Source organism: Ahaetulla prasina, chromosome 8 (genome assembly GCF_028640845.1).
Source record: "Ahaetulla prasina isolate Xishuangbanna chromosome 8, ASM2864084v1, whole genome shotgun sequence".
In the NCBI taxonomy this organism is placed as follows: Eukaryota; Metazoa; Chordata; class Lepidosauria; order Squamata; family Colubridae; genus Ahaetulla; species Ahaetulla prasina.
The window spans coordinates 52,276,702-52,302,951 of record NC_080546.1 but is presented as its reverse complement, the minus strand read 5'-3'; the positions used below and the strand labels follow the sequence as shown (position 1 = coordinate 52,302,951).

At 36.5% G+C, this 26,250-nt stretch overlaps 1 protein-coding gene across 4 annotated transcripts in view; it reads right to left on the bottom strand.

Annotated features, from left to right (window-relative positions):
• The window catches only part of ACSL1 (acyl-CoA synthetase long chain family member 1), a 44,196-nt gene that overhangs the window by 10,366 nt on the left and 7,580 nt on the right, over positions 1 to 26,250 (bottom strand). For 3 of the 4 annotated variants that reach the window (XM_058192424.1, XM_058192426.1, XM_058192427.1), the window contains exons 2-15: positions 24,200 to 24,444; positions 19,823 to 19,937; positions 19,407 to 19,471; positions 18,412 to 18,513; positions 14,596 to 14,695; positions 13,498 to 13,676; positions 12,623 to 12,655; positions 12,474 to 12,525; positions 11,666 to 11,739; positions 9,956 to 10,033; positions 5,764 to 5,898; positions 5,200 to 5,334; positions 3,325 to 3,420; positions 2,499 to 2,571 (exon numbers count right to left, since the gene is read on the bottom strand). In XM_058192424.1, the coding sequence (XP_058048407.1) occupies positions 2,499 to 2,571; positions 3,325 to 3,420; positions 5,200 to 5,334; positions 5,764 to 5,898; positions 9,956 to 10,033; positions 11,666 to 11,739; positions 12,474 to 12,525; positions 12,623 to 12,655; positions 13,498 to 13,676; positions 14,596 to 14,695; positions 18,412 to 18,513; positions 19,407 to 19,471; positions 19,823 to 19,937; positions 24,200 to 24,409 (1,447 nt within the window). In that variant the 5' untranslated portion in view covers positions 24,410 to 24,444. Of the gene's footprint in view, positions 1 to 2,498; positions 2,572 to 3,324; positions 3,421 to 5,199; positions 5,335 to 5,763; positions 5,899 to 9,827; positions 9,906 to 9,955; positions 10,034 to 11,665; positions 11,740 to 12,473; positions 12,526 to 12,622; positions 12,656 to 13,497; positions 13,677 to 14,595; positions 14,696 to 18,411; positions 18,514 to 19,406; positions 19,472 to 19,822; positions 19,938 to 24,199; positions 24,445 to 26,250 lie in introns of all 4 variants that reach the window. The other variant, XM_058192425.1, reaches the window with a different exon arrangement.

The window sequence follows — 26,250 nt, the reverse complement described above, 5'->3', positions numbered from 1 at the left end:
ATGACAGTAAATTTCCATGATAGAGAATAGATCAGCATCTGTATATACCCAGTATTAATCCAACAGCTTATTTATTTGTTTAGTATATGGCCATGTTACATTAGCCAGGTGACTCAGTGCTAATACAGGGTAGTTATTTGGCTGCCTAAGATTGCTAGCTTGTTCTGTTCACACTCACACGTTTCCAAGGTGCACCACAGGAGGTGAACCAGCTCTGGAAAGAAAGACGAATAGCATCCTGCAGCATCATCTGGGACCTTTTCTCTCCACTGAAATTGTCTCACAAATGGGTGTGACATTCAGGAAAGTCCAGCAACAGCAGAACCTGACTGTTTGCATGAATCTTTGGCTAGTCTTCCTGCCAAAGTGGTACCTATTTATGTACGCACAAATAACATGCTTTCAAACTGTTAGGTGAGCAGAAACTGAGGCAAGTGACAGGAGCTCACCTTGCCACTCCCTGCTAGAACTCGAACCGCTGGAGCAAAGACCATTTCCAGCATTATTAAGCCACTGAGCTACCACACCTCCTAATCCAACAGCTATTGTATCACCAATACTACTTCAAAATACAGAAATAAAGCTTTCTGTACACAAATCAGTTTAAAAATTATTTTACACTATCACTATTCTTGATTAGAATGTTGGACTGAAATTTGGGAAACTCCAGTTCACATACACACTCAATCATGGAGCTCCCAGGAGTACTTTGGGGTAATAATTTTCTCTTAGATGAATTACCTTGTAAGATGGCTATGAGGTTAAAATGTAGGTAATGCATATATTTCAGCTTAAGCTCATTAGAAGAAAAAGTATCATGTATACATAAAAGGCATAGTTAAACTTCACTTCTGGTGACTTCAGTAATACATCTATGTACTTTTCAGGATAATAATAAATAGAAGTAGCTTGTTGTTGTCTTCTCCCAGGAAGCTTTTTCATTTTTCTACTTCAGCCTACAGTTTTGGGATTTCCTGGTGTTAAGTGAGTTTTGCTCTATTTTACAATCTTCCTTACCAAAATTGTTAAGTGAAATTGAAATGCTAGTAAATGAGGAAAATAATTAATTGATGTTGGAATAAGAAATCAGGAGCTAAGGAAAATAAGAGGTGGAAGGTTAATTTAGTTAAAAGGTTTTAATGTAAAAATGGAATAAGCTGAAATACATTGTTAATTAAAACTGTGATGGGGATTTTGAAAAATATAGTTAATAAGTGGAGAAAAACGGGGGTTGCCCAGATACCATTGTGGAAAATATTGAATTGAAAATGAACACAACAATGGAGAGAGAGAATGGAAGGAGGAATAGAAGGAAGAAGGAGGGAAGAAGAGAGGAAGGATAGGGTGGAATAGAGAAAGGGAAAAGGAGAGTAGAAAGGGAGGGGAAATAAGAGTAGGAGAAAAGGTTAGAAAGGGAGGAAGGCAGGAGGAGGGGGGGAAAGGAAGGGGAAGTAGAGAAGGAGTAGGAGAGGAAAAAAGAAGAAAGTAGAAAAGGATAGAAGACGGGAGGGAAGGGAAAGAGAGGAGAAGGAAAAGACGAATTGTTGTAAAAGAAGGGAGATGAAATGCAAGGCAACCCCGAGCATGTTTAAATTTATTAGGATGAAGAACGAATTAATATGAAAGTTAAGAGAGAATATATATGATTAACAATGGATAAGATAACTAATTGAAATAATGTTAAGAAACTAGGATTTAGGGCAGATGGTGATGCTGTTTATATAATAAGTATTAAGTATTAAGATAAGATAAAAAAATAGGGAAAAGAATATTTTGGCAAAAATTGTAACTATGTAAAGTGAATTTGGATGTGATAAGTTGTATAAGATATGATACGGCCCATACTCTGTTCATAAAACATATGTGTGTGTGGGAAAGAAAAAAATCAATAAAAGTTGATTTTTTAAAAAAAGGTCACTGTGATCACAATGTAATATAATTTACACTGGCTGTGCCTTTTATGAAGAAGGGAAATGAAATAAAGACATTGCAAAGAGCACCCATCTGAGAGCATAAACTGTGATAATTTTGGTTTGGTTATGAACTTCAGAATTTTTTTTTTGAACAAGCTAGATTATCCACAAATACCGATTGAAAAATAAAAGGTGTTGAAGTAATGATATATAACAGATCCTACAATTTTGTAATCCCCAAATATTATAATCATGTTGTAGAAGTTCATATGTCTTTCTAGAGTCAGATCTTCAGAGATCAAGTAGGTGAGATCCCAGATTTTTATAGGTAATTAACTTAAGTAATACACAATAATTAGATGCCAGTTTATGGGTAGCCCATATATAAACATGAAATAAGTTTTTTTTCAAAATCAAATCTGTTTCATGGACTGAAATTAGACAACTGTGCAAACACGATGTATAATAATTTCTTCTGAATTGCTTCTTACTTGATTAATTTCACCATTGAAGATTCTCTATAAATATTTTGTCTGCCCTGATTTAAACTGTATAAGACTTAACAAATTAAAAAAAAAGCTCTACCAGCAGTCCAGTCACCAGGTATTGTTAGAGAACATCCAGCTGTGCACTCTGTTTGTCCATAGCCTTCATAAAACTGTGAAGCAGAACATAAAGATCAGTCACTGAAGCTTTCCCCACCCAATGGGAATTCTATTTATCATTTCTCAAGACACCTTATACAAAATTCTTGAACAAATGTAGAACTCCTTTTCATTCTTAGTTTTCCAATTTAATTTTTACTCAGTATATGTAGTCATATACCATATGAATAATAATGTATTTAGTTAAACAATATTTTCAATTTGGAATTTTCCAAGAATGTTTAATTTAATTATAGAAATGCCATCTAAGTCTTGACCTAACCTAACATTAATCTTGTATTTTAATACTTCAAATGGGACTTGCCTATTGAAACACATCAAGAATAAATTATTTTTAGTCACAGACATACCAATGGTACATTATATGAAATTCCAGTCTGAAAAAGACTACATTCATGTATGGTAACAATTCTTGAGTCTTGATTTATAAGTTAATGATTATAAAATTCTTATTTATATAACTGATTTTGTATTTTAGGCAAAGGATTGTTAGATGGGCACAATCCAAATAACTAAGAGAAGCTTCACATGCCACTTGGAGAATCAATAATACCCTTTTTTTCACAATCCAGTTTTCAATACTGTTGCATAGTTTTCAGTCCCTTCTTATGCTCAGTTAATCATATAAGTGCTTTGTAAAAAAGTTAGTCCAGTTCTCTTAAGTGTAATCTCAAGATGATACATTTGTAATGAAATGAAATGTAATGAAAATTACGTTTTCCATTCTAGTTACAGTCCAAGCTCACCTGACAACCAAGAGCTGCTCTTAGGAAGGTCAATACATTTGCAGAAACAGGAGCTGCTCCTGTAATCATTAGTTTGACTTTTCCTCCCAGATTTGCCTAAGGGAAGGAAAAAAACAAACAAACCCCAAACATCGTCACTTCAACAACCACAGGAAAGCCAAAAATCTATGGCGAGTGGCACTTGGATCATACTTGGAAGAATATTCAACAGCCCAAATCCCTTGAACTCTTGCCAAACATGTGCGTTTAAAGGCAGCCTGGAGTCACATGAATGAGTAGATTATTCTTTCAAGGAACATTTGTTACAGTGCTACTGCCAGGTACATTCTACCCTGTCCCTTCATCTAAAACTAACACAGACCATGAAATATTGCTAAATAGTCCTTCTAAAACCAAACATGGGTATTACGAAAGACCATATTGGGCCTCATGTGGCAATGCTGTATCAGGAAGAAGAGGCAACTTATTCCATTTACACGATAATAAATGTTCCTGCCCTAACAGGAAGGGAATCATATTCGCATTACACTGTATCATATCCAAATACACATAATACATGATTAATTTTTCCTTGTCCTGGCTCTGTTTTCCTCACACAGACATTCCAGTTATACCACTCATATATAGTTGTTGCATATGATGATAGCTACAGAAGCAAAACTTCTCACATGTGTAACATAGTCATCTTATGGATTGTTTCATCCAGTGTCATATAGGACAACCCCTAGAAGCACTTGCTTTGAGTGGCTCAGATAATTAGAAATAAGTACTATGGCTTCAGAATATTAAAAAATCGAATATCTAAATTAAAAAAGAGCTATGGATCTGTATAAAAGACCCTTGATTACCTTGCTTTACTAGACTAGGTGAAATCAGAATCATTAGTTTACAAGCACACACATGTCGAGTCATTATGTGAAAGTTGCTAAGGTTAAACTGCTATTTCTGACTTTGTGAGATGGCATTGCCTGTTAGAATGATCTCACACACCAAACAAAACTTTGCCACTGGAAATCTATTTTGAGTCTTCTATAGGCAAATAAGATTTTTCTACAAAAAAAAGTATTCCAATATTCACTTCCTTCACAATCTAAATTCAAACAATTTTGAAGAATTATACTACAGGTAGTCCTTGACTTAGGACCATAATCGAGCCCAAAATTTTCATTGCTAAGAAAGGTAGTTGTTAAGTGAGTTTTGCCCTATTTTACAATCTTCCTTACCAAAATTGTTAAGTGAATCACTGCAGTTGTTAAGTTAGTAACGCACTGTTAAGAATGAATCTGACTTCCCCATTGACTTTGCTTGTCAGAAGGTGACAAAAAGTGATCACATGATGCTGAGACATTGCAACTGTGATAAATTCATGTAAGTTGCCAAGCGCTCAAATTGTGATCACATGGATGCTACCAAGGTTGTAAATGTGAAAACCAGTCATAAGCCACTTTTTTCAGTGCTGTTGTAACTACATGTTCACTAAACGAATGATTGTAAGTCAAGGACTAACTGTATGTTATGTTAGCTGAATTCTTGTGTTATAAGAAAAGGATATAATCAAATAGATAAGTATGCACTCTATATGTAAAGGCTCCTAGAGTCAATTCTTATTACCACTAGGTAAGATTAAATAAGAGAAGTCTTAACAATCATACAGTGGTCTATCATAAAAGTTCATGGGAGCTACTAGCCAGCCACATCTGAAACATCAAGTGGTGGTTGGTTGTCTAGCATTATAAAACATGCTAATCTGGATGTATCAACGATTTAATAAACAATTGCTCCTTATTCCATAGCCACAGATTGTTTTACAAAATTTTTGGAATCATGAACTTCCAGAGAGCAATCAACTTTCAAAATCATCAGCAATCAGGTTACCTGTACTTTACGGAAAATCATTTTATCCCATAGGCTGTTATTTCTAATAATGCCACTTCTAAGTTCTGCTTCTTTCCTCTTGGAAGCAAAATCCAACATCCACCGCTTAAATGAAGTGTTTGCTTGTTGAAAGATCTGCAAAAGAGTGCAATTTTCTTCAAGATGCCATAGAAACAAGTGAATATATTTTTCACCATCGTATGCCACTAACTGTTAATTGAACAAATGCTTGAGAGCTCCTGCTTGCTATTTTCCATTGCTAATCTACTAGAGCGGTTATAATCCTTTGATGAGGCCCACTCTGCACCCTATCTACCTAGGCTGTAGTAGACATAGTTTTGTGATTATATGCAAATGCAAATAACATCTGGGAAAGATCTTAAAGCTGCTGCAACATTGAGTGACTGCTGCTGCGGTTTCACCCCCTAGATACAAATGAGGTTTGCTTTTACAAGTCAAAATATGCTTTATTTGCTACCATTAGATTCCCAAAGCATAAAAAGTGATTTCCTGAAATGTCATGGAAAGCAAGGGTGCCTATTATGTTCAGTTTCACAGACTTACTTTATCAAACATTCTGTTCAACAATCTTGGCACCACAGGGAACACTGTAGGCTGCAAAGTTTTTAAGTCATCCATGAGTAGCCTGATGTCTCCCTGGAAAAATCCAATCCGAGCCCCATGGCAAAGAATCACACACTAAGGACAAGAGAGAAAGAGCGAATCCAAAATAAACCAAGTCAAATAAAATTTGATTAGCTTATTTTTTAAAAAATGAGCAGAAATTGGAGCAGTTTATTTATTTTATCACTGCAGTCCAAGTTATCAGCATTCCCTTTTGCACCACATACATATCAGCAAAATCTGTTTTATAGTTAGGGAGCACACAGACAAAGCTTTTGTTCTCCAGCCACTTTGACATATTCTTGGAATTATATTTGCCTATTAATAGTATTACTTAAATTTAGACTGTTCATCACCTACCACTCTGTTCACCAGCTTCCACTCTTACAACTTACAACTGTAAAACAAATTTTACAGAAAATTTACTAAGAGGCAAGCTGAACAATCCCTTTTAACCGATTTTAATATAAGCTATCCATCTGGTAGTACATTACTTCCTTAGCAGGTGACTTTTTAAAGTCACTTCTTTGGTTAAGATACAGTGAATGTAATACATTTCTGTTAAAATTTTTGAGAGGTAAAAAAATCAGACCAAACTAAATCACTTCAGATTTTTTTTTCACCTTTAATATAACATGGAAACTGTACAATTCAATTGAAAAACAAACTAAAATCTTTTAGAGGAAATAATAAAAATTTACAATAACATGGTTGCATAAGTGTGCACACTCTCTTATAAGTAGGGATGTGGCTGCGTTCAGAATTAACCAATCATATTCAAACTGATATTAAATAGTAGAGTACACACCAGTGAAGACTGAGTGAAGAAAATATGGCACAACAGTGACATTACCAAGAATGGGATGTTCCTCCAAAATTTATGAAAAAACAAGAAAACTGGTCTGAGAGTTTACCAAGAAGCTTACAATGATGTTAAGGAGCTTCAGGAATTTCTGGTAAGTACTGGTTGTGTAGTATATGTGATAACGATTTCCCGTATTCTTCATACAATATGTCTGGGTTGGGGATAAGGTAGCAAGATGGAAGCCATTCCTTTGAAAGAAAAACATCCAAACCCGACTACATTTTGCAAAAACCCACATCAAGTCTGACAAAAGCATGTGGAAAATGTGTTAAAATCTGGTGAGATCAAACTTGAAACATGATGCTATAATTCCAAAAAATATGTTTGGCTCAAAAAACAACAACAACAACACTGCATCACCAAAGGTACACTATATCCAAAATGAAGCATGGTGGTGGAGCGTTATGCTTTGAGGTTGCTTTTCTTCAACTGGAACTGGAGCGTTAGTCAAGGTGGAGGGAATTATGAACAGTTCCAAATATCACTCAATTTTGGCATAAATAGCAATAGCACTTAGACTTACATAGTGTTTTACAGCCCTTTCTAAGCAGTTTACAGAGTCAGCATATTGCCCCCAACAATCTGGGTCCTCATTTTATCCACCTCGGAAGGATGGAAGGCTGAGTCAACCTTGAACCTAGTGAGATTTGAACTGCCAACAGGCAGCAGACAGTCAGCAGAAGTAGCCTGCAGTACTGCTCTCTAACCACTGCACCAACTTCCGGTCTCTGCTAAAATGTTGAAGCCGATTTCAATTTTCATCTTTTAACATGACTGTAACTTAAATCAACAAAAGAAAAGCTTTACCAGATGAAGACCAACGTTTAGAATGGCCCAGTCAGAGCCCAGACCTGAATCCAACTGAAAATCTGTGGAATGACTGAAGAGGGCTGAATACAGAAGATGCCCTTGGAAAGCTGTTGCAAGGAAGAATGGGCAAAGATTCCCAAGGCAAGATGTGCCAAGCTGCCAGGCTCCGACCCAAAAGACTGACTGCTGTCATCAGATTAAAAGGTGCTTCAACAAAGCATTATTTGAAGGGTATACACACCTATGCAACCATATTATCATACATTTTTAGTCATATTTTGCTCCCTAAAAGATTTCAGTTTTTCAGTGGAAAAACAAACTGTACAGTTTATTGTTATATGAAAAGATGGGGAAAAATTCAGATTTATCTTGATCTGATTTTTTTACAACTCAAAAAACTGGCATTTTAACCAAGGTGTGCAGACTCTTTATATCCACTGTACTTGTAATTTCAAACATATCCACCGTAACTGTCTTCTTCCCTGAAGCAGTGAAAAAGTAGTATAAAACCACCTGCCTGGTTAGCTAATACTACATTTATAAATATCACATAACCGTATCATTTCTTCATCCTTTTCTGCAGGAAGAATAACTAATCTTGTGATATCAGAGAGCTAAAGTAGAACTAAGATTACAATTTGAAACTGGCTGATCAAGATTGTTCCCTGATTTATAATGGAGTTTATGTTTAAAACACTTGAGAAATAGATTAAGGATACCAGACATTTCATAAGCCTGAGGCCAGTATGGCAAATGATCAGAATTTTGAATGCTGTAGGTAGTTATCTGAAGTCATTAGTTGCTCATCCCTGGGATCTGATACCATAGTTGGTATCTGTGTCTCCTGAGCAGGCTTCATTTTATTTTTTAATAACAATAGCTTCACTGTGTTTTAGCCAATTTCAAGACAGGAAAGCAATATATGTTACAGCAATCACTATGGAGTGAGCATTCTGAAGAGAGAGAAGTTCTCCGAGGATGGGTTCCAGTACAAATCTGAAAGCTTGGAAGACTAAAACTCTGATCCTGATGAATGACTCAGATTGGATCCTGCAATATTATCTTGGGACACATGTTTGCTTTCATTACTGGTGAAAAAGCCTAGAATTTTATGTGCCAAAATACACCCACAAAATTGGGTTCAGCTTGCATGCAATTATATGCAAGATAGAAAGGTATTAGTTCCGTAATGGAAAACCTATGCCATACGTGCCCAAAGTGGCACACGAAGCCATGTCGCCCAGCACGCCTGTTTGTCTTCCAGGTTTCTGGTGCACATGACGATCAGCTATCCTTTATGCGCACAGCAGTGCCAAAAAATGGTGTGCACATAAAATAAACGGTGTGAACTTGCGCAGGACAGCGATTGCGGTGGCACATTCAAGAAGGAGAGCGGCTCCGGTAACTTTTGTTTGTAAAAAGCCTGCAGTTGCTGCATCTTTCGGTGTTTTCCTTCCCTGGCAGCTAGCCGTGGGAGGAAGGTAAGGACACGCCGCGTGGCGAAGGGAGAGCAGACGGTGGCTCCAGGGCCCAAGGGAATGGCACGGCCCTGGGCCACAGCCCCCGACCCAAAGCAAAGGGAAAGTGGGCAGCAAGTGGGCGGCGGCTCCAGGGCAAGGCTGGTGTCGGGGAATGGTGCATTCCCCAACCCGGTTGAGGCAGGCAGCGAGCAGGCAGTGGCTCCGGGGCCCCGGGGAATGGCACGTCCTGGGCCCCGGCTCCCAATCCAAGGAAAAGGGCAAGCGGGAGGCGAGCGGGTGGGAGCTCCGGGGCAAGGCCAGAGTCTCTTTCTGGGCGCGTTGCTTCTGCCTCTTGGGCCACTTCCTGAAGCTGGCAGCTCCGCAGCCAGCTGCTTTGCTTTTTCACTCTTTTTCCTCATGGGAGGCTTGCGTGGTGGCACCAGCAAAAGATGGTGGCAGAGGCATGGGGGAGGCAGAGGCGATCCCAATGCACCAGCCCCTTCATCCCACTGTCTCTTGGCTTGCCTGCAGCTGCACCAAACAAGCACGAGCACTGCCTCCCCTATGCCGGTGCCGCTGCACAAGCCTCCTGAGAGCCCCAAGAGGTAAAAAGCAAAGCAACTGGCTTCGAGGAAATGGCCCAACAAGCAGAAGCGCTGCACCCAGAAAGAGAAGGGTTAAAACCAGGAAGTAATTATTTCTGGGCAGGTGGACGGAGCCTCGAGCTGCCATCACTAACGGTTCTCCGAACCACGGGCCATCATCGCTACTGAAGGCTGAACCGGGCCAAACCAGGAGCCGGTTAAATCATGTGGTTCTAAGACAGATTTATCTGTTGTAAGTAGGCCAACATGTATTGTTTTACTTACCTGGACTATTCTTTCAAACATATGTGCAAGAGGCAAAAAGGAAATATGTGTGTCACTTGGGCTTGTTATATATCCAGTCTGCAAAAGAGGAAACTACTTAAAAATGACATTAAAATACAGATGCCTACCTCAACAATTCTTTCAAACATATGAGCCAGGGGTAAGAAGGAGATTAAGGTGTCTTCGGGACAAGGAAAAACTGCTTTCTGTAAGCAGAAGCACCAGGAAGTAGAAGAGAAAAAGAAACCAAAACACAAGAATAATTTTTAAAACAAAAAGCTGCCATATCCAAGCCAAGCTAAACAGAATCGATACACACGATCACCAAAGCCATTAGAAAGAATAGGAAATAAGCCAAGTTTGGTCCATTAAGCCACTCAGAGTAATGTTCTATGTCCTTTCTACAAGTTTATGGCCATGTGCTTTGAAAATCCAACCTAAACCCAACCTAATTAAGATTAAAGGGATGTTGCAGAACCATATTAAATCAATGCATTATACCTCTAAATTGGAGAAGCAAATTTCAGCATTAATATTCTAATAACCAAGGTATATATTTATTACACTATGATTACACTCATATTTATGTCTCATATTCAAGATGAATGTGCAACCTATGTGCTTTTCTCTTAAGAGATAACAAACTGACGGTTTAGATTACAATTTTGCTTCAAGATTTAGTACCTAAATCTTTATGTGGATAGTTCTCTAGATACATTGGGATGTGGTTTGGAATTTTAGAAGCTAGACCCTGAAATGTAGGAGGATATTAGACTGTAAAAGACTGGTTAAGAAACTTCAAGCTGTTCTTTGATTATCAATTGTTTTAGAAAAATCAATTTGGCTTCAGAGTTGCAAATAGGATAAAATCAGCAAGAAGATAGGCAATCCACATAATTCATCCAAGTATGATCTATATGCAGAAAAGATCAGAGAACATCAGAGACAATCAAAGTTGCACCAGAAACAATAAAACATGGCTTACAGAAAGCAGAATGTTTGTGTTGAACTACAAATCAAGCCTGTATTTAGCTCAACTCCCATTCAATGGTTACATAAAATTTGTATACTTTCTTATACAAAAATCAAGTTTATAACATGCTTAGGTGTCCTTTTTTCCCAAGAATTTCCTATTGGTTGTTTTAACTTTTTAACCTCCCATCCCCATAGCAAAACCCTTAAAATATTTAAGATAACAATCTGCAAAATAGTGAAACTGTAGTTGATGTTCTATGGAAATAATATTAGATGACTTAAGTGACAGATTAAATAATTTATGCTAGGAAGAAGATAGTTAAGCAAGCAAACCAAAACAACCTAAATTTCATTTCATTTCATTTGTTTCAATGAATTTCATTTCATTTGTTTCATATTAGGCAAGCTATTCTAAGTATCTCCTTACTTCACTTAGTGATAATGAAATTCTAATATCCCAGCTTTTTGTAAACGTTACTGAAATACCACATTAAACATTAGAACATCTAGTATAATAGAAATGATAAGTTTTTAAAGGCTATTAACAGGTATATACTGTATGTATTACACATTCTATCTTATTTTTAATTTAAGTCAATCCCTTGGATAGGAAGCATTATAAAACCTAGCAATCCTACTGGTATTGATCTAACAAATAAAAGTAACAAAATTAAAAATACAGATTTTTTTAAAAATTTAACTGCAGAATTGGAAGTGAAAGCTACAGTTTTTGGTCTCCAATAAACTGATCACATCAGGTGGCTAAAACTGAAATAAAAATTATTTCTGTAAAGAATATTATTTCTTTTCCAAGTGAGTTACACTCCAAGGTCTTAAAAAAAATCCAAACCAGCAACCTTTACCTCTGTTGCTTTCACAAACGCAGACATATTGCTCACTATATTTCGATGAGTAATCATGGCTCCCTTAGGACATCCTGTGAGAAGAAAGGTATAAAGATTTGAAACAGCAAAGAGATGAAACTTCTAAATGGGTTCGTGGAATTCTTGTATAGGTGACCCTCAACTTATAACCATTTAGTGTCCTTTAAAGTTACAGTGGCACTAAAAAAAGTGACTTACAACCAATCTTCACACTTACAATTGTCACAGCCACCCCATAGTCACGTAATCAAAACTTGGGCACTTGGGAACCGGCTTGTTTTTAAGGTGATTGCAGATCCCAAAGTCATGAGATCATCATTTGTCATTTTCCCAGCCAGCTTCCAACAAGCAAAATCAATGGGGAAAGCCAGGTTCATGTAACTAAACATGATTCACTTAACAACTGCAGTGATCCACTTAATAACTATGTCAAAAATGGTCATAAAATTGGGTGAGACTCACTTTATAACACTCTTGCTTAGCAACAAAATTATAATCACAATTGTACTTGTAAGTCAAGGACTACCTTACATGTAAGCATGAGCTTAAAAAAAACGGGCTGTAACGAATCCATGTTTTATAGCTGTTACAATTATAAATTCAATTTTATAGTAGTAAAATGTTTCTTCTACAGTATACTGTATTACACAGATCTCTAAATAAGAATGTGTGTTTAGAATATAGTGGTATCTACAGCAATGCTGACAGTTTACTTTAGCATTACATTTCAGGTGTTAAAAACAACGTTATTATCCTTTTTGTCATATCAATTCCAAGACAAGCATACCTGTAGTTCCACTGGTGAAACAGATTATGGCTAGATCTTCTGTTTGTGGAAGCTAAAAAAAAGAGAAAAATCTCTAGTATCCTTCTTTTCAAACCAGCACAGTAAAATAGCCATTATATATACACTGCTAGAAGCTACATGGTACTTACAACAGGTTTGTGTTTGTGGGCTCTTCCTGATGCCTTTGGGGGGGAAAAGACAGCAAATTAGATAGGAGCTGAAATCACCTTCTTGATTCCAAAAACTTTCATGTATATTGTTGCAACAGTTGCACTGAATTTTGTTTAGACGAATATACACTGATGGCAGAGAATGCAATTTAAAAACATTTTAGATTCTTCATCAGACTCTTAACTCAAAATTCATAAACCACCATTTTACATATTCTGACACTATTTCTCATCCTTCAAACCATAAAATCTTCAAATCAGAGGAATTACCCACTATATATCCAGTGGCATTTAATCAAATTATCTGAATTCTTACGTGGTTTTTTTTCAAAATGAAAAGGAACTTGTATATTGGTCATAGGTAGTCCTCAGCTTACAAGGGTTCATTCAGTGACCATTCAAAATTACAATGGTGCTGAATGGAGGGATTTATGACCTATACCTGAAGTTAGGATGACTGCAGCGCCTCCATAGATATGTGAATAAATTTGAGTGCTTGGCAATCTGCCCATCATTACAACCAACTGCCTATCTTACCCCCCCATCCTGCCCAGCTGAGCCCCCACAAGTTTTGGGCCTGCTTCCCATCTCACAGAGTCCAAACAATCTTGAGCCTTTCCCCCACCCCGTTTTGCTTCAAGGACCACCTGTTTAATGTTTCAGGTTATCTAAATGTTGTGCAATGCCAAGAAAAATCCTTACATTTCTAGGGGTTTGGGAGGGTTTTTTATATAAAGTCCAATTTAGACTTTATTCAGTTGGGCAAAATATTAGTTCAGTTTTGCAACGGGCAAAAACTTTTTGCTTTCTTATTTCAAGTCAGGATGTCTCACAATAAAATCTGTTTCATTTACCTCAAATTCTTTCATGCTGATGATATCTATACCACATTTTTTTCCACGGGCCACAAGATCTCCGTCAAAATGATCCATTATCACAATTGTTTTAAGGGCTGATATTTCTCCTTTCTCAGTGTTATCCAGAAGTAGTTCAGCTTTCTCTGATTTGTCACAGAAGACCACTGTTATATCAGCTAAATCAAAAAGAAAAAGGCTTATTAATTCAAATTTGAGTAATCAGAAATAGTTTGGATTCTATAATTAAAAAATGGGTTACTTTGGCATTCTGTCTAATCAAGGTAAAAGTCTGTAATCAAATCTGGAGTAATCTGCATACTGTAATCTTAGTTTGTATTTCTTTAGATCCAAATCTTTCTCTCTCTTTTTGCAGACTAGTATGACTTACCTAATGGAATTTTATGAAGAATGCTTCTTGTATCAAACTATTCTAAACCACATCAAACAGAGGCAGCCAGATTTGCTATACTGATTTACTATAGTTACCCTTAATAGCAATAGCAAAAGCACTTACACTTAGACCACTTACAGCCCTCTCTAAGTGGTTTACAGAGTCAGCATATTGCCCCTAATAATCTGAGTCCACATAGAAGGTGAGCCAACCTTGAGCCGGTGAGACTGCCAAACTGCTGGCAGTCAGCAGAATTAGCCTGCAATACTGCATTCTAACCACTGCGCCACCACAACTGATGGTGGTAGAGACAAATCAATCCTAGTTTTATTGCTATAGCAGCTTTCAAAATAATTAGCATTATAAGTTGAATTATATTAGAATATTACTTCACAGAAAAAGTAGTGGAAGTTTGGAACCAAATTCCAGTGAAGATAGTGAGTCAATCATAAATTAAGCAAATTTAAACATGCTTAGGATAAACGTATGTTTATCATTGGACTAAAATAAGTAAATAAATAAATAATTTAAAATAATAAATACATTAAAAAGAAAAGAAAAGCAAGCAAAAAACTCAAAGGATATATCGATAAACCACTGGGTTTTTTCCTGCTGTCAGTTTTCTATGTTTTTATATTCACTGATGTTCAGACTCATCAGAGTATGAAGGTTTTGTTTAGTAAACTGAAGTGTTCAGAACATACCTTTATTTAAAATAAAAGTGATAGCATCTGCTCCAAGAGTATCATAGAGTGGCACAACCACCATCGAGTAAGTATAACATCCTTGTTCAATGATAACCCACTGCAAGAAGAGCACAAAGAAGCCTTATTTGCAAAGCTTAACTCTGTAAGAAGCTCTGCTACAATATTTTCACACTGTCTTGAAAGTCTATTTTTCACAAAAGGTTTTTTCACAAAGGCAGTATAGGAAATTCCATCCATGGAAAATACTGGGTTTTTTTCTACAATCACATAAAAACTTCCTTTTTAAAAAAAGAACCAGCATAGTATATTTCGGAAAGATGCAAATGAAGCATATTTTTATTTGTGTTTCCTAGACACATATTTACTTATATAGTTTTTTTTCAAATAAATGTACTAAGCTATAAGGGAGATATATAAAAATAAAAACCTGGAGAAGCATCACTAGTAACCACAATTATGTAAAAACGGTTAAACCATTATAATAAGAGTTCAAGTCCTGCTTAGCCAGTTGGGTGACTTCCATATCAGTTATTCTTTTTCAGTCCAACTCATCTCACAGGATTGTTGTTGTGGGGAAAATAGGAAAAGGAAGGTGTGACGTCTTATTTGTAAAAATAATAAGGATGGAATACAAATAAAATCTAATCTAATAAAATAAAACCTGCTCTTTCATATTTGAGTACCAATGTCAGGCACAAGCATTTAAATCATATTATTTCTCTTGTGACATTTGTATATATTTTTACCGGCCTCTCCTCTGTAAAAATCTATGTAGCAAACAACTCTGATTTTCATTATATTAGCTATTTTCTTTCAGAAGAGATAAAGATTCTCAAGTGACACTATTCCTACTTAGTTATGAGTGGCGCAGGGGTTAGAATATTGTATTGCAGGCTAATTCTGCTGATTGTCAGGATTTCAATTCTGACTGGCTCAAGGTTGACATCCTTCCATCCTTCTGAAGTCAGTAAAATGACCTTGATTGTGGGGGGCAATATGCAAACTATGTAAACCACTTAAAGAGGGCCGTAACAGCACTCTAAATAGTGTATATAAGTATAACGGCTAGTGCTAGTTAACAGTACAGGATATCTGAACTAAGTTTTTACACTTTTTGTTTACCACTTGGCCATTTAATGTAATAACTTTACCACTTTAAATGGGCTAAACCATGGGTGTCAAACTTGATTTCATTGACGGCCACATCAGGGTTGTGTTTGACCTTGGAAGGCTGGGGTGGTCGTGGTCGTCGTGGTCATTGTGGGCGTGGTTGGGGTAGGAAAGGCCATGGTGGGCGTTTGAAACAGGTTCAAGATGCATTTTTTCCCTGCTAAATTACAGTGTTTTTACGAAGAATTATTGAAGTTAGATAAAATCTTAACAGGAACAGAAGAATGGTTAATAAATAAACTGTATAATTACTTATTGGGTATAAAACTGGAAGAGAAAAAGATGCATTTTTCTCCTTTGCATTCAAAACAGCTATTCCAGACAAAGGGAGATTTATTTTCTGGCACAAATAGTCTCAATTCCATAATTTAGAGATTAAAGACATGTAGAGTCCCCAGCTGCTATGGGACCTGACTCTTTTGTATAGGAGCAGATCTGAATATGTGCATAGTATTATCAGAACAGAGATGTTCAAAAGCCTAATGTGAATTAAGACAACCTAAACAACCCACAGGGTATTGTATTTATACTTACTGAGTTGAATGATAAATTAACATTTAGAACCTTAAAATACTTTTAAACAAAGCAATTCATTTCTCTTTAATTCATCCATATCTCCTTTTTTGTCTTCTTCAAGTATTAATCTGTCTGCCTTATTTATGGCATTTCTCCATCCCCAAATAACAAAATTGTACATCTTTGTTATTGCTTGGGCAATATCAACTCAGGTTTCCCTTTTTCCTGTTGAATCTGTCCTTGAAAATATTAACTAACTATGTAGAATACGTTAGCTGACCCTCCCATTTTTCATTTTTCATAGAGTTCTTTGAAAAAATTAAAATTTTATTCCAGATATCCATTGTAAAGAGGAACACCGTACAACAAAACAAAATCATCACAATATATTGCTAAATGTCTAGAAAGATTCAGAAAATATGCATGCTGTGTGGAAACATTTCCAGGTCTATTTGGACTACAATTGGTTACACAATTAAATCTCACTGACTTCACTGAGTTTTATGCATACCTGACAAAAGCTGCCTTCTATCTGCCAGATTTGCACACTATGAAGTCATAATATGATTTGATTTTGATTCTGTGTGTTCTAGTAAATTCAGTAAATCACAATTTAGAAATAACCACTGGACGTTTTCACATGACATACTGCAATAAAAAAAACCTTCTAGCTTATGCATATTACCATATCCTACATCCAATCTGTATTTGTTCTGTATTTTAAGTTTTTAGGCTCATTATATTGTTTTCAAAATAATGGGGGAGATAACACAATCCAGTTGTAAGTCAAAACCAAGCAAATTACATTACAGCCACAGATAATTGAGCAAACTCTTTGGATTAGGCCTGTTCCATATTTTTAAACTGGATGAAACCAGGAATCATGTGTAAAGCAGCCAACAGGAAGGAAGATAGAGTGCATGGTGCTGAGAAACATATAAAACGTGCCCCCCAGTGGCCTGTTTTTGGCCACTAGACTGTAGGCCGTGGGCTTTGGCTGCCAGACTGCTGTAGGAGGCCATGGGGACCAAAAATGGTCTGTGCGTGCCACCCCACGGCCCATTTTGGCCAGCAGAGGCCCCGTGGGCTGGTCCTTTGTTATTTCCAAGCCAGCCCTGCAGGCCAGATTCAGCCCCTGGGCCTTGAGTTTGACACCCCTGGCTAAACTGTTCTGTGTACATTTAAAAAAAAGATTCTGTAGATTGGATAATTATGGTAAATAGTGACCAAGCTCAAACCTACAATGTCATTATGTATTAGGACATAAAAGACTTACACTGTAGCCCACACAATGGCTGGAGATATGGACGTAGATACCTAATTTATCTACTTTAGGTATTAGTAGATATCTAATTTAGGCATGTAGTTTACTGAACATGGAGTACAAAGGAATTAGAAAGAAAAGGTATGTATAAAACTATAGGTAAATAGACATTGTATCAAACGTCTTCCACAGAATAGAGCATAAGAAACTACTTCTTTATACTGAAGATTGAGAGCTATTGTATTATAGGAATCTAAATTAATGGATTAACCAAGTAACATATTGTAATGAAAACTACATATTATTTCATCGTGTGTATATATTTCCATCATTATAAACTCCTGGGTAAAGCTGATAAAGCAAGGAATAATATGACAGCAAGAAAAACATAAAAAATAAACTGAGCCAGTATTTGCATATGTAAAACGCTTAACTATCATAGTTAAAACTCAGTTTTGTGATCTGCAATCTCAAAAGTACAGTAACTGTATTTTTATCTGTAATTCATATAATATTAAAAACAACAATAACTATCCACTATTTCTAAAGGCCTGTCAGAAGCAACAGTAGTTAATTGCATTAATTTATCACTTGTTTCACGCTGCCAAGATTTTTGAGGTTCAATTAAACACTGAATTATGGGCAACTTACAGAAATACTAGCTTCGGCTAGGTATAGCGAAACTATATCTTTCAAAGGAAAGCAAAAGAATCTCAAGCATTACTAAAGCCAACAGGACAGGACAGGAATCATGCCTATCAGAGCAGATTCTCCACAGCTAAGAACATCTGACTGAACACTACAGCTCTATTTTTAAACATTCTTTTTTAATAGGATTTATTAGACTAATGATCTTTGATTACCTCAGGTCTGTTCTGAGAGAAGAGTCCTATGAACTGGTCAGGAGATGGCTTGAGGCCTCTATTAAGAAGGGCTGAACCAACACATTCCGCTTTTTCTGCAACCTGGGTGGGTGGAGATATGAGTAAGAGGGAATGACAAATGCCTGTATTAATACAGTTGGATTTTATGATTTGAAAATTCCTTGTAATTTCATTCAATAATGTCTAATCCCTGAACATACTTTATATACATGCTAATACATTACAATAGGATGGAATTCTCCTTAAGAAAGGAGATGTCTAAATGAAGCTTGATGAATAGGTGTGCAGTGTTTGGATCCCAATTGTGGCTGAATGTAAGTTTTGCTTCTGTGCCTTCTCTAATTGATGTTCCACTAAAGTTGAGGTTTTATAATGACTAATATATTCTATCTTCACTCAAAATACTAGTTGATTAGGAATCATTAAGGCTTAATTTCTAGTGATACTGTATGAAAATGGGATTTTTCCCCCTTTAAAAAATGGTATATTATCAAAAGGAGAGCCAGTTTGCTGTACTAGTTAACACATCAAACTAGAAACCAGCTATGTGATCTTAAGCTAGACTCTCTCAGCCCTTGGAAGAAGGCAGTGATAAGCCACTTCTGGAATCTTGCCAGGAAAACTGCAGGGACTTGTCCAGGTAGTTGTCAGGAGTCAAGACGAAGGCACCCAAAAATCAATCAATCAAACAATCAATCAAAACTATACCTTTGTTCTTATTTATAGTATAATTGATTTGTGACAAGAACTGCTGATTCTCTTTATTTTTATTTTCATTTTTCTTTTCTTATTTTCAACCTATCCAATTCTTGGTAACATCTCCCCTCTCTTTCTCTTGTATTCTTTGAGTTCCCCCAGCTTTCCAGTTATTTTCCATTTAAGGAAAGGTCAAATTAACACTTTATTTGCTTTGATAGAATACATCTAATCTATCATTGCATTGCAACCACATACACATTTGCCTATCCACTTACCTCCTTGTAAGAAATCCATTCATATGGCTGATTTGGTTTCCTTACACCCAAACAGGGTCCATTGTCTGTAGAGATTTAAAGTTCAAAATGATAAATAAAATTTAAAAATAAATAAGATGAAGCACCAAATAACATTCAATGATTAAACACCTCAGTTCTGGATTTTTATATTAGAATACTAAAATTCTAATTCATGTTGCTAGATTCCACTTACCAGAGAATTGATATGCAGGATTCATAAGTTATCTAACTTCAAATGTTAATTCTCAAGTCCTATGATTTTCAGTTTCAGTATCTAGTGATTGGAACCAGTATATATGGATGTTCATATCTGGCTAACTGGTATGGCTCCATGAAAGTCTGTAAGATATGCTCCTTCCAGAATTATTCTTCCTTTCCAAATGATCAATACTCACTTGACACATGCATGCCCCTTTGGAAGATTTCATAAGCCGTTCTCACATCATCATAATAGTAAACAAATGGCTCATCATTATCAAGTAGTGCAGACCGTCTGGCATACTCTCCGCCCTGTATGAAATGAAGTAAAACACATATACTTCTTTACAACTTCTGCACAGCTTTTTCTGTGATCATACACAACAAACACCATGTAAAAATTAGACATACACACATGACATATATTACATTCAATTTGTTTCTAGCCCTGTGTCAAGGGAAATCATTTACAGCTTGTGTTAAAGTTGTATTAAAGCTACAAATCACAATACTTAGTGTCAATAATTTAATTTGACTGTATGTTCTAGATCAGCGGTAGTCAACCTGGTCCCTACCGCCCACTAGTGGGCGTTCCAGCTTTCATGGTGGGCGGTAGGGTTTTCATTTCCAAGACAAATTCCTTGTGTGTCCAATCACACTTGGCCAATAAAATTCTATTCTATTCTATTCTATTCTATTCTATTCTATTCGTCCAATATTGAAGCACTTTCCTTTTTTTTAAATTTAATTGACTTTTTTAAAAAAATTCCATAACATTATTTAAAAACATTTTCATTAGGTTTTCATAAAATTCCATGACAATTTAAATTTCTGAAAATATACTATTTGTACTGCTCGTGCATAAGTTTAGTTCGTTACGTAAGTGAAACTAAATGGCGCTGTAGTGCAACCGCAAACAAAAGAGCCTTGTCCCAGAATTGCTCGCGCATCACCCCCCCCACCACCATCCAGCTGTAACAAACAAGTAGAGCTGGTAGCTGGCGCCCCCCCAAACCCAATCCATAATACGTGAGAGGCATGCGCAGACAACAATACACGGTGCATTACTGTGGAACCAGTGGGCGGTTAGAAAATTTTACTACTAACAGACATAGAAAAGTGGGCGGTATGTATAAAAAGGTTGACTACCCCTGTTCTAGATGAATGGAAATGGAAGCTCAAGAGTAGAATTATTCCTGTTACCTTTTTAAATAGGCTTAACTAATGTAAATTTAAATAGTGTAAATTGTTTATTTCCACTATTACTCTTACTCTACTATATGTCTTACATTTTATGCTATTGTAGCTTTAAGAGGAAAGGCTGTTTTTCCTTTGTTCCTTTCGTTGTTTTACTACTTACCATTTTTTCTCAGCCCTATAAAGGAAACAATGGCAAACCATTTCTGAAATAAATTGCCAAGAATGCTGCAGGGACCTGTCCAGGCAGAATCAGACACGAATGAAGAAAACAAAAGTATATACTTCTATGGCCACCTTGAGTTTCATAAAACCTACATCCATATTTTTGTTCCTTCATGTTGCATCACTCTTGATTTCCTTCTCTGCTTTTCCATTGTTATTATGTTATCCTGACCTCCGGGCCTTTCGCCGCGAGCTGAAGACGTATTTATTCTTCTGAGCAGGACTGGCATAACATGGGTTTTAAATTGGATTTTAAACGGGGTTTTATATCATGTCTTTATATCATGTCTTTTATAGTTTTAATTTGGCCAATGTTGAATAAGTTTTTTAAATGGGTTTTATTGTATATTGTATTGTATTTTATCTGGCTGTTAACCGCCCTGAGTCCTTCGGGAGAAGGGCGGTATAAAAATTAAAATAATAATAATAATAATAATAATAATAATAATAATAATAATAATAATAATAATAATAATAATAATAATAATAATAATATAAATATATCCTCAAAATTGTTGAATGTTGACTAATGTATTGATAGCTTGTATCAAAATGCTGAAGGTGGAAAAACATTCCCTATGTTTTGGGAAATGCTGTAGCAAGTTCATAAGAAACTCTTGAACCAGGGAATTCCAAATCTTAATTACGGAAACTCTGCCTGTTCCCATTCTGCAAATTGCACAATAGCTGTCTTTTTCCCATGTCTAGTATACCAGCAACGGGTGAGGTAGAAGGTAGAATTACAAAGTTATTAGTCAGAGTCTTCACTGAGCAGTTGGGGTCTGGATTACAACACCAGTAATTGCACACAAGCTCTATTGCAGGTGCACTTCTGAAAAGGAAAAAAAAAAATCTGGGAGCATCTGTCTATGTTAGAGAAACACACTGTACTGCATCTGGCTGAACAATATTCTTGTTGATTTGGGCAGATCATTTCAGCCTAGACAGTGACATGGATTGTCAGCCTCTCATTTCAGCCCTATCTCCGACAATCTGATGTTTCTAACACATTGCCAAATATAGGCATTCCTTACTAAGCTATGAAAAAGTATCAATTAGTATTAGCAGTTATTGTTAAGAAAACTGCTCTTAAAAATAATATCATAATTTCAAACCCTGCACAGCACAGGATGGGAAGATGAGAAATATAGAAAACTTTCTTATTTGCTTCTCTGTTACCAAATGGGTCAGAAGGCTAGGATTTCTGTAACATCAGCAAGTGCACAAAATAGAAATTTTGAAAGCATGTATATAATATAGAGGGAGAAATTGAAATCATAACCCCAACTTATTTTTATCTATGAAATACTTTCCAAACAAACATTCAGCAAACACAATTTTTAAAATTGTAGCTCATGTACCAGCGGCACGATTATATCCAATAAGTACATCCTGGTCTTTTTTAGCCACTTTGGAAAAATATATAAGCTAGGAATCAATGACAGTTCATGAGCTAAGCATCACATGAAGCTGAGACTGTGGACACCAAAATGGAAAGGTTGCGCTCCCTTCTTAACGCAGGGGGAAAACATGTTAGGAAATCTCAATTTCCAGGTATTCTTGGTGCCTTAAAGGCAAGACATTATATGTGTCTGTGTGCTCTATGAATACCTGTAGGAGAGAATTCTATTCTTGTGTATCTCAGAAATTTGACAGGAGGCCTAGTGTATAGTAACGGCTATTTATTGTTCTAGAAACACACATTTTGAAGACAACACCCCCCCCCTCGCCTCTGCACTCTTTTGTGAAGTTCAAATCCTCTGGCTAAGAGAGATGGAAAGTGCAAATTTACCCAAGGTCAGCCAAAATCTGTGGGGTCATGAAGACTATTGTGAAATTAAGCAATTTCTATTTTGAACTCTGCACTTGCAAATCAATATTTGGCCAGATCAATTATTTGAAAACTGAGTGCCAAGAGATTTCCAGAACGAACCAGTAATTACTTCATCAGAGGAAAGGCAAATATCTTTTTTGCATGACCAAAAATATGAAATATGAAACATTTAGGCTTGAATGCATTGTTGGAATAGTGCTAATGAATGGTTGATCTCAGTGAGACACAAGATGCCGCATGTTCCTTATGACAACTGTCCACAAATAAGCTTATATTACCCAATAATTTTTAATGTTATGCATGTAAAATAATTAGCTTAATACTATTTGCTTATTTATGCAAAAATAAAATCTAGGGTCAAGTACTGTATTTTTCATGAGCTTCAATGTGTAATCTGGACATTTTTACATGAAAACATCCTTGCTTGAAAAAGAGACTTTATATATGAAGGTGGCTTCCACATATATAACAGATGCATCACTAAATCTCATAAGGGCTCAATTAAGTTACCAGCTGCATCTCACTATGAATATGGCTGTAGAATACCACCCAACTACCAAACATCATGGCCAATGTTTGTCTGAATTAATAGACAAATGTTCTTCATTAGATGGCAAGGCATATGGACTCAGTAACAGAAGATAGTAAATGGGATTGTATTTTGCCTGGTTGTAAGTATTTAAGTCCTAGAATGCTACTGAAACAAAGAAAATGATGCAAAGTTCAATCATAGCTCATGACTGCAATAGTCTGAAGAGAGCAGGGGAACTGTAGCTTAGCCATTCTTTTATCATCTTTTTTTCCAAATCTAGTTAGGCTTTAGGAAAAAAAAATGTTGGCAACCTCCAAGATTGCCTAAGGAGTTTGGGAATACATGGTTTAAGCTTCAAAGGAGAGGTGCTTTGAATCGGTGCTGTTGTCTCATGGTTAGGTCTGTCCTCCTACAAACTCTACTGTCCATATTCTACAAGACTTTACACTGTAGTCTGTTAGGCAGCTAAGAAGATTCAGGTTCTGCTGCTTGCACTAAGCACAAGATGCAAAACAATGTTTTTTAGTGTCAGAGCCGTTAAGATGTGATTCCCCAGCCAACCATGCTGTTTCTTTAAAGGTGCCGAGATTGAAAAATACTGATGTAAAGTATTGTATAGATCCTGAATTGCCCTTTTTAATCAGTTTCAAAACATTTTATCTAAATATATTCATTTAACTTAAAAACTTAACCTAAAGCTCATTTTTGTAAAGACTAACTAAAATTACCATGGCAGACCTTTTTATAAAATAAGTAATCAAAGAACAGAAATGCATGACTGCTTACCTCTATTTCTACAGACTGCATAGCTAAGTCACATGGTGGTTTCAGAGCTTTAGGTCTTGTGGCATACCAGTAAGTTGTCAAGGCTGCAAAAGCACCAAAACCCATCAGTGTGTTTGTCGGAAGAGTACGTACATACTGCCTTACATCGCCAAGTTCTGGCATTCTCAGATTCCGAAACAATTCATGGGCTTGCATTGTGATAGGCTGCATTTATTCAGTCTGCTGCAATCTGTGCCTGCTGCAATCTGTTGACAAAAAAGAGAAGTGAGCCCAATCTCATATGCAATAAATGAAGCCTTCCTCTTCTCTGAGGGGAAGGATGTATCTTCCAACACCATACCAAGTTAGAAACGTCTACAGGTAATCCCTGATTTATGACCAGTCTCTTAGCGACCATTTGAAGTTACAATGGAGCTCCCCAGAACTACTTATAATCCAGTTTCAAAATTCTAAGAGCTTCCCCACCCCCCAGTCAAATGGTCACATTTGAGGCACTAAATAACTGGTACCCATTTACATCTATTTGCAATGTCCTGTGGTCACATGACTATGATTTACCGGGGTGTGTGTGTCAAAAAGCAGCTTTTATTTCCAGTTTTTGGTAAAAAAAATATCCACTGGGTATAACGTTTTCATTTAATGATTGCTGCAAAAAAGATCATAAAATTGAGTGTGTGATCATGTGTGACCTACTTAACAACTGACACAATTTATGATCATTAATCCAGGCTCAATTATGATCATAAGTCAACGACTGCCTATATATTCTACCCAACAGTGAATAGTATTTTTCTATGGCAGAAGTTTTAAAAACAGAGAGTGCCAAATGACATACTTTAGTGGAGCTGAACTGGGGCGATGGCTCACGTGCCCACAGAGAGGGCGCTGCATGCCCCCTGTGACATGCATGCCATAGGTTAGCCATCACGGCTTTAGTAGATATACCCTCCAGGGTTTGAACATATAATTGTTTGCATTGTTTGCATCTAGACTGAAGGACATATTGCCTTAAAATAGTTTTAAAAAAATACTCTCTGACAAAATTCTCTCAAGTTCCTTAAAAGCTGCAATGCATTTTTTTAAACCATGAGCTTACTTGACCTGCAATTCAATATATAAGGTTTTTATACATGACTTGACACCCTGGCAACAGAACACTGAAGGAATTTTCTTCTATTTGTCCCTTTAAATCTCCAACTGGGACAAGGAGGGGAAAAAAAGAGCAATGATTTTTAAAAATTCTTTTTAAAGTCCTGGTGTGTCTGTTCAGCTTAAGTTTCGCTCTGCTGCCAAGGTCTCTCAGAACATCTGTCACATGCTCACCCTTACATTTTTTGCCCACTAGGCCAAAGTTTACAGCAGACAAAGCAGACAAAATGCATTCTTTGCTTTGAGACAAGGTGGGCCAATGGAAACAAGAGTCTGAGGCCATCCCACTGCACGCCCCCCCGAACGTGGCAATGCAAAGAAATATTGTTCACCTCAAAAACACACAACTGGCAGCAACATTCATTACTGTCCATCAAATCTTATTCTTATTCCCAAATAAAACATGGAAAGATCAGATGTAGACAGTTTTGATCTACTAAGGCAGCAGATGTTATGAAACAAAGGATAGAAAGCCTAATGTCTATCTATTTTTCATAGTTAGCTACATGCTAACAAACTGAAATCTAGCAGCTTCTCCCTCTGGATTGGGTCCTGAGTTTAAACTGAGGAGACCACCTCCTTTGTGTCACCATATTCACCCATGAAAATAATTGCAATTAGAATTTACTCAGTTCTCCTGGAACAACCTTTCAGAATCTTCTCATGAATCTGGGATCCATCCTCGTCTGCAATACAGGGATAAAATTGATCTGCTTTGGAATTGTTGGTAAAGATTACAGAATGTTTTGATCACTCAGAAGCATGGCATATATGCCAATGATTACCAAATCATTACCAATTCTTTATTTCAGGTCAGCAACTCAGACAGAATGAATCATATTAAATAAAAACACAGTGGAGCCACAAGATAGAACATACAGACAAAAATAAAGCACACAAGA